Below are 8,618 nucleotides of genomic sequence, written 5' to 3' on the forward strand. Positions count from 1 at the left end.
GGCCTTAGTGAGGCCGCAGCTGGAGTACTGTGTCCAGTTTTGGGCTCCACAATTCAAAAAGGATGTGGAGAAGCTTGAGAGAGTCCAGAGAAGAGCCACGCGCATGATCAGAGGTCAGGGAAGCAGACCCTACGATGACAGGCTGAGAGCCCTGGGGCTCTTTAGCCTGGAAAAGCGCAGGCTCAGGGGTGATCTGATGGCCACCTACAAGTTTATCAGGGGTGACCACCAGTATCTGGGGGAACGTTTGTTCGCCAGAGCGCCCCAAGGGATGACGACTAGTCGAACGGTCATAAACTACTACAAGACCGTTTCAGGCTGGACATAAGGAAGAATTTATTTCCTGTCCGAGCCCCCAAGGTCTGGAACAGCCTGCCACCGGAGGTGGTTCAAGCGCCTTCATTGAACATCTTCAAGACGAAACTGGATGCTTATCTTGCTGGGATCCTATGACCCCAGCTGACTTCCTGCCCTTTGGGCGGGGGGCTGGACTCGATGATCTTCCGAGGTCCCTTCCAGCCCTGATGTCTATGAAATCTATGGAAACCCCCAGAGCCGGCAGGAGCCCAGCCCCGGGTGAGGGGCCCTGTGCTCTGGGAGGTGGTGACATGGAGGAGAGGAAAGGAAGGGAGCGGGGCCTGGTGCGCGGGTGGGGGGCTGGGTTCTCCCTGCTCTGGGGTGGGGGGGGACAGGGCTGCAGCACCCCAGATCTCCCCTGTGCTGCAGGACGGACCGGGGCAGGACAGGATGGCGTTGCCCGAGCAGGATGCAGCCATGGACATGCTGTCTCAGAGCACCCGGTGCCCAAGTCGCACCCCGTCCTGTGGTGAGTTCGGGGCTTTGGGGAGAAGGGGGATGGACAGGGGGCCTGGATGCTCTGGGGGGTGAGAGCAGGGGGCTGGGAGCCCGGGCACGTGGGCTGTCTGGCCTGGGCTGTGTGGGGAGCGCTCGCATGGCGTCTTTCCTGTGTCTTTCTCCCACAGAGGATCCAGCCCGCAGCACCAGCAGGATCACACCACAGAAGATCCATTCCTGGGCACGTTCAAACACATTTTGGATATGCATTGGTACGGGGTGACCAGGGTGTCGTGGTCCCGGGCTCTGCCTGCTGCTCTCCCAGGCCTCTGCTGGCTGCCCCCCCCCGCCCCCAACCTCACATTGCTGCTGCAAAGGGTCAGGAGGGTTTCCCCTCCCACAAAGCGCTGGGTGCAGCCCAGGCTGGGATGGGGCTGGGCTGTGCCAATGCTCCTGCTGGCACCAACCCCACAGGGTCCTGGCCAGAGGGTCTTGCTCCCCTGCTCAGGGTCAGGGATTTCCCCCCTGCTCAGCCCAGGTGGCCTGGGGGGTTCCCCTCCCTCTGCAGCGGGGCACGGCCTGGGCCTGGGCTGTCTGCAGTGTCTCTGACCCCCGGCAGCAGCAGGACCTGGCTGCCACGGCCCCCCTGCTGTCCCTGGGGCGAGGGTGAGGGCAGCTGTGGGAAGGGGTTAGGGGATGAAGGCCTTTGGGCAGCATGGGTCTGATCCTGCTGCCTCAGGGGGGTTGAGCTGGACATGCCCCTGAGGTCCTTTCCAACCCCCGGCTCCGGGATTTGGGGTGAGGAACCCGGTGTCCAGGAGCAGGGAGGGAGCTGCTTGTGCTGTGCTCCCTGGCTCGGGGATCCTCTGACACCTGCTCCCCCGCAAGGCTGGACCGCCGTGCTGCTGCTGCTGATCCCGGTGCTGTATGTGGCAGTGGAGCTGTATGAGACAATACAGACACACGTGACACGACAGCTGACCAACACCCTGGTGCCTTCCTCCCGTCCCCGTAAGCAACGGGGGTCTGGGGTCTCTGCCCCACGGGAGCTGCTCTAGTGTTTTTCTGGGTGAAAAGGAGTGGAAAGGTGGAGGTGGTGTTTCCTGGGGGGGCTTGGGCCCGGGGCTGAGCACCGCTGTGACGGGATCGGAGGCAGCGGGGGACAGGGCTGGGGGTGGGAGCAGCTGGAAGCAGCCAGAGGCTGCTCTGGCCTTTGCTTGCTCTTCTCTTACGGACCCGCCCTGTCCCCGTGCGCCCGGGGCACAGCGGGGAAAAGCGACTCCCCAGAGATAGCGCGGGGGTCGGGGACAGGCTGGCAGCAGTGCCCGCGGCTGCCCCGGTCTCGCTCCCCCATTGCTGACTGGTAGCGCCTGGTCCAAGCCTGCACAGAGCAGGCCTCAGCACAGCGCTGCCCATTGCCTGGGGCCGCCCCGGGCACAGCACCCCATGGATGGGCACCCAGCACCTCCCCTCTCCCCGCGCGGCCGTTCCTGCCCTGGGATGCGGCTGCCCAGGGAGCTGCTGGTGTCCTCCCTGTGCGGCCCCCACGGGAGGTGGCATCGGGCACTGGGGGCACTGGTGTCTGCCCCGCTAGTGCTGACGCATCACTCCCACAGGCTCCCACTCCTACCGGCATTTCTACACGGGGGTGTCGGACCCCAGCCCGGGCGTGTCCGCCTTCACTGCCGTGGGCTACGTGGACGACCAGCAAATTCTGCACTACGACAGCGAGACGCGGAGACAGGAGCCGCGCGGGGACTGGATGCAGGGGGCCGTCGGACCAGGCTTCTGGGACAAGGAAACCAGGACGTTGCAGCGCTGGCAGGAGGGATTTAAACGGAACCTGGTCACCCTGCAGCATCGCTACAACCAGACAGGCGGTGAGTGTGAGCAGGCAGGTGTGAGCAGGGGTCCATGAGGGACCCTGGCACTGAGGGGGACTGAGGGCATGTGGGAGGCACCTGGCCATCTGCAGCTCAGGGTGCCAGGTGTGTGGTTCCTGCAGCCAGCTCCTCCCTGCAGCTGCCTCAGGCAGGGGCAGGGGCAGGGGCAGGGGCAGGGATCCAGTGCCCAAGACCGGCAAGAGACAGGGTCAGAGGCCCGGTGCTTGAGAGGGATTGGAAAAGTGCTTCCCTGCCCAGCAGGTCGGTGCCTCAGCAGCTGTTACGCAGACCCTCTCTCTCCCTGTCCCCCCCACCCCCAACCGCCTCCACCCACCCGGCTGGGCTGTCTGGCTCCTGCAGCAGGATCCCAGCCCTTGTGCCTAAGCTGGAGCCCCCAGGCTGATGTGTGGAGGGAAACCCTTGTGCCCGATAGTGATGGGAACAGCTGTTCTTGGTCCTGCCGTGGGTCAACGCACAGCTCCCCAGCTCTTGCCCTCTCCTGTCGCACGGAGCTCCCTGGGCCCTGTCCCAGCATTCGTGTCTATGACAGCGGAGGTGTGCTTGAGGTCGGCCCTTGTGGCCTCCAAACCTGCTCGGCCTTTCCAAGTAGGGTCAGCCAGGGGCGGTTGCTGCCCTGCTGCGTGCTGCCAGGACTGTGCTGTAAGCCCTGACGCAGCAGAGGGGAAAGCTATGTGAGCCTGCTCCAGCCCCCATGCAAGCCGGGCCCGAGATCTCTGTGCACACCAGCCTGTCCGCATTGCATCACAAGTGGGCACTGGGATGAAAGAGCGCCGTGACCAAAGCTCAGTGTCTGATGACACATAGCTGGGGGAAGCAGTAGATACACAGGAGGGCAGGGCTAGGATTCAGTGACCTTGACAAATTGAAGGATTGGGCCAAAAGGAATCTCATGAGGTTCAACAAGGATAGGTGCCAAGTCCTGCACTGAGGAGGGAGCGATCCCCTGCACCGGTGCAGGCTGGGGGTGACGGGCTGGGCAGCAGCTCTGCAGAAAAGGACCTGGGGGACAGGGGGCAAGAAGCTGAACAGGAGCCAGCAGTGTGCCCTTGGTGCCAAGAAGGCTACCGGCATCCTGGGCTGCACTGGTAGGAGCGCTGCCAGCAGATGGAGGGCAGTGATTCTTCCCCTCTATTCAGCACTGGGGAGGCCACATCTGGAGTCCTGTGTCCAGCTGTGGGCCCCCACGACAGAAAGGATTATTTATTCTGCAGAAGAGAAGACCGAGGGGGATTGAATAGCAGCCTCAAACTCCGCACAGGGGGTTGCAAAGAGGATAGAGCTGGGCTGGTCTCAGTGGGGGCAGACGACAGGACAAGGAGTAATGGGCTCAAGCTGCAGCAAGGGAAGTTGAGGTTGGATATTAGGAAAAATTTTCTCACAAAGAGGGTAGTAAAACAATGGCAGTGGTTATTGAGTCAAGTGCTGGTGTCTCCATCCTTGGAGGTGTTGAAGACCCAACGAGACCAAGCCTAGGCTGGGATGATGCAGTTGGGGCTGGTGCTGCTTGGAGCAGGGGTCAGACTAGATGTGCCCTCCTGAGCTCCCTCCCAGCCCACCTGTTCGATGAAGCTATGACTCCTGAACTGTGGGGCGGCTCCATGCCCCTCCGTGACCCCGGCTGACACCTCCCCTCTGACCCAGGCCGAGGGGTCCGGGTCCTGCATGCAGGGACTGCTGGGCTGGGCAGGGAAGGATGGGAGCCGGGGCTGTGGAGGGAGGACAGACATGCGAGAGGGCAGGGGCCGTGCAGGCCTGCGGTGCCCGGACAGCTGGCTGCAGGGTCTGTCACCAGCCTGAACAGCTGGATGTCCTGGGCTGGGCACAAGGAGCTGGTGTGACTGGTGCCATCACCAAGGGCAAGGGCAGCAGGTCCCGTTCCCGGGGCTCCCGCCTGCGCCTCTGCCCAGCCCGACCCCCTTCCCACGGTGCTGCTGCTCCCTGCCCTGGGCCTGCGCAGGGCCGGCTCCGCTCGTCCTGGTGCTGCAACACGCTGGCGCCTGGCAGGGAGGAGGGCACAGGCCACTGCCCAGCCTGCCCCAGGGGTAGGGTCTGTGCCTTGGCAGAGTCCCCGGGCAGGGCAGGGCCAGAGCAGCCGTCACGTCCAGAGCAGCCTCGTGCCTGGGCTGGGGGATGCAGAAGAGCCCCCGCGAGAAGCAGGAGGCCCCGGCCCCCAGGCAGGGACACGGGAGGACCTGGGTGCAGGGTCAGAGGGGCCCTGGGGTGGGGCAGGAGGGCGGTGAAGGGGCTGCTGGTTCTGGAGGAGCTGGTTTGGGTGGCGGGTTGAGAGCAGGGCACGGAGGGACATGGGGACAGGAGCGGGTGTTGGCAGCTGTGGAGAAGGGACAGGAGAACACAGAGGGGCAGGGAGGGAGGCAGAGCCCCAGGCAGGAGTTGGGAATCCCACGGGGGAAGGACCGGACCCCTGGGTGTGCGAGGGCCGTGGTGAGCAGTGACCGTGGGGACTCAGACATCTGTGCGGGGGGAGCTGTGGGGTGCAGGGCCCAGCCCCGTCACCCCCGGGTGCAGGCAGGGGTTGGGCTGAATGTGGCTGAATGCCCCAGGCTGCAGAGTCTGGTCCCTGCTCAGGGAAGCCACAGCATCCACTGCTCAGGCTCTGCTCCCGGGTCTCGCTGCCCCATGGGGAGGCTGCCCAGCTCCATGCTGCTCCCGCATGGAGAAGCAACCTGGACTCGTCCTGGGCAGTCTCACCTGCCCCTTCCTCCTTCCACCTTGCCCTTTCCCTTCCAGGGGCTGTTCCCACCCTCCTCCCAGCCCGGGGCTCCTGCATTCCCAGGGTGCATGGGGGCCGCGGTTGTCCCCTCAGCCTTGTTCTCCATGACTGGAGCCCCCGAGCTGTCCCCGTGCTTCCCCTCCATGGGGTCGGGTCTGCCCCTGCCCAGCCTGGCTGCCCTTGGCGGCCCCTGCTCCCTGGGGCCGTGACCCTGACCAGGGCTGGATCTGTGTTTCAGGGTCTCGCACTCTCCAGTTCATGTACGGCTGTGACCTCCATGAAGACAACAGCACTGGAGGCCACATGCAGTGGGCCTACAATGGGGGAGATTTCATCAGCTATGACCTGGGAACGTGCACCTGGGTAGCAGCCCCTACACAGGCCCAGCGCACCCAGCACAGCTGGAATGAGGATCAGGCTCTTCTTCAGAGTACAAGAGCCTACCTGGAGGAGACCTGCATCACGTGGCTGCGGCAGTACCTGCAGCACGGGGAGGCAGCGCTGCAGAGCAGTGAGTCCCGGTGTCACCGCCCAGGGCAGCACTGACCGGGGCACTCCTGCACCCCCCGGGGAAACCCCGCTCCATCCCCCTGTGTCGGGGCAGTGAGCGCTGTGTCTCGGTCCGTCCACTGGACGAGACCCCAGTGCTGCTGTGGGACACGGTGCCCTGTCCCTGCCTTGCTCGGGCCTCCCAGCTGTGCAGAGCCCACGGGGCATCCGTGCCCTGGCCACGTGTCTGAGGACCAGAGATCAGCCGTATGGGACCCCGTTCCTGCAGCTCCGAGCCCAGCACAGCCGTGTCTCCTGCCCCCTGTGCTCCCAACCCAGCGCCGACTGCCCCTGCCAGAAATGGGCGCTGGAGCCGGTTTGCGTGGTCAGTGCAGGGCCCAGCCCAGCTCCTGGCAGGGGTGCTGAGGGTCCCGCAGGGGCGGTCGCTCTAACGGGTGTCTCCTGCCTCCCAGAGCGTCCCGTGGCACAGGTGAGCGACAGGCCATCCCGGGACGGACGCACCACCCTGTCCTGCCGGGTCCACGGCTTCTACCCCAGGGACATCTCCGTCGTCTGGCTGCAGAGCGGGGAGGTGCAGACCCAGGAGATGAGCCATTCGGGGGTCCTTCCCAGTGGAGATGGGACCTACCAGACCTGGGCCACTATTGAGATTGACCCGAGCAACAGCCACGACTACGCCTGCCTTGTGGAGCATAAGAACCTGGGTTTAGTCCTGTGTGTGTTCTGGGATAAGGGCAGGACGGGTGAGTGACCCCCGCATGGAGAGGGAGAAGAAACCTGGCGCTCAGGGAGGGAGGGGCTGACAGACCCCGCTAAGCGGGGAAGGGATTGGGGGTTGGAGGATGCAGGGGCACCGATGGGGAGGGGGCACTGGGTCCATACAGCGTTGGGGGCAGGTCTGGAGGTTTCCCTCGCACACAGGCCCCTTCCCTCTTCCAGAGTACAACCGGAAGCTGATTGTGGGCATCCTTGTCGGTGCTGTGCTCTTTCTGGTCATCGTTGTGATGGGTGCAGCTGGTTACTTCCTCAGTAAGTGCCGGGCGCAGCCCGTGGGGCTAGGCCATGCCCAGGCCTTGGGGCAGGGGAGCAGAGAGGGCTCATCCTCGCCGTGCCTGGGACCTGTGGGGATGGGGGACTCTCTGGCTGCTCCTGTCTCCCCACCTCACGTGCCCCCGGGGGCTGCAGCAGCCAGACCCCAGCACCAGCACTGCGAGGCTGCCTTGGTGGGCCCCAGTTCTGCTCTGGGCATGTTGGATTTGGGCGGGGGGGGCTCGGAGGTTCCCCCCACACTCTGGGGTCTGATCGCAGCCGGGGGGTGAAACAGGGAAATGCCCCCAGCTCCCTCCTTGCAGCCGGAGGGTGACACTGCTGGTGCGGGGCTGGTCATGGCAAGGGTGTCAGTGGGGGGGCACAGCCCCTGTCCTTCGGTGCCTGTGGCAGGTCACCCCCCTCCAGCTATTGCACTGCAGCCCATTGCAGCCCTGGGGGGCAGAGCTGAGTCCAGCCTGGTTCTCGCTGTGTGTAAACGGGCTCTGGGCTGAGCTGGATTCCCCTGGGTTTAAGCAGGGGTGGGAGGGTTTTGTGGGTTGATACTTCCTGCACAGGGGAGCTGGGGGTCTTCCCTCCCTGCAACACTTACCCCTCCCAAATTCATCCCCCCCCCCGTATCTCATAAGTCTTGTTCTTCTAGAAGGAAGACGGAAACAACGACGAAGTACCCGTCACCAAGGAGGACTTTGAGTAAGAGCTGGGGGAGAGGGGACCCGATCCAGGCCTGGTGTGGAGGCTGGTGCTGGTCCGGGCGGTCTTGATGGGGTGGGGTCTTTTCACCTCTAGGGCCCCAATCTGGGCCCTGACCCTGGGAGGATCCCCAGCTGATGAGGGGGCAGGCTTCTCCTCCACAGCCCTGCTCCCGCTCCTGCTCCCAGTCCTGGTCCTGGGGGTCCCTGGCTAAGGCAGGAGGGGAAGGGGGAGCCATGTGCACATGTGGCCGTGTCTCCCAGACACCTGGGTCCTGTGTGTATGTGTATCAGGACTGACCCCCACCCCTCCTTTCCCCCATAGCGGGCAGGACCCAGTGCGGATCTACCGCCCGTGGGACCAGGTCGGCTACAACCACTTCATCACGCCCTGGGCTCCACGTGCTGCTGGGTGGCTTCTCCTCCGGCCACGTCTGGCTCAGGAAGTCCAAGGATGATACGGTGCGCGAGGACCCCCCAGCACCGCTCAGCTCTGCGCAGCCCCCTCCTGCCACGGGACCGGCCCAGTGGGATCCTGGGGCAAAGGCAGCACCAGCAACACCCGAAACCCTTGTGCTCCTGGCCCGCATGGCACCGATGGCAGCCACTGCCCCTGTGCGGGGTCTGGGGCGGGTAGCCAGGTCCTTGTCAGACGAAGCTGCAGAAAACACCTGGGTGTGGGAGTGCAGACCCCGAGACGGTTCCCAGGGAGCTGCACTGGACACACGGGCACTCCCCGTATGGGACAGGGAGCCCGGACACTGGGGTCTCTGGGCTGGGAGTGGATGGGGGAAGAGGGCTGGGGCCTGGACCCTGGGTTTCATCGGCATTGGGGACTGCGGTGGGATCAGGGGGTCCTACAGCCAACAGGGCGGACCTGAGAGCCCCCAGCTCCCCCAGTCTGGGCCTGCTGGCACCACGGGGTCTCCAGTGCCAGGG

At 64.7% G+C, this 8,618-nt stretch overlaps 1 protein-coding gene across 1 annotated transcript; it reads left to right on the forward strand.

The window, feature by feature from the left end:
• The first annotated feature begins 747 nt into the window (after positions 1-747).
• LOC102386566 (major histocompatibility complex class I-related gene protein-like) lies at positions 748-8,150 on the forward strand. The gene is made up of 8 exons (XM_025195585.1): positions 748-826; positions 1,684-1,806; positions 2,412-2,675; positions 5,669-5,941; positions 6,393-6,683; positions 6,880-6,969; positions 7,631-7,680; positions 8,005-8,150. Exons 1-7 carry the CDS (start codon positions 748-750, stop codon positions 7,678-7,680), a joined length of 1,170 nt encoding a protein of 389 aa, XP_025051370.1. The 3' UTR covers positions 8,005-8,150.
• Positions 8,151-8,618: the final 468 nt, after the last annotated feature.

Source organism: Alligator sinensis, unplaced genomic scaffold (genome assembly GCF_000455745.1).
Source record: "Alligator sinensis unplaced genomic scaffold, ASM45574v1 scaffold1831_1, whole genome shotgun sequence".
Taxonomy (NCBI): Eukaryota; Metazoa; Chordata; order Crocodylia; family Alligatoridae; genus Alligator; species Alligator sinensis.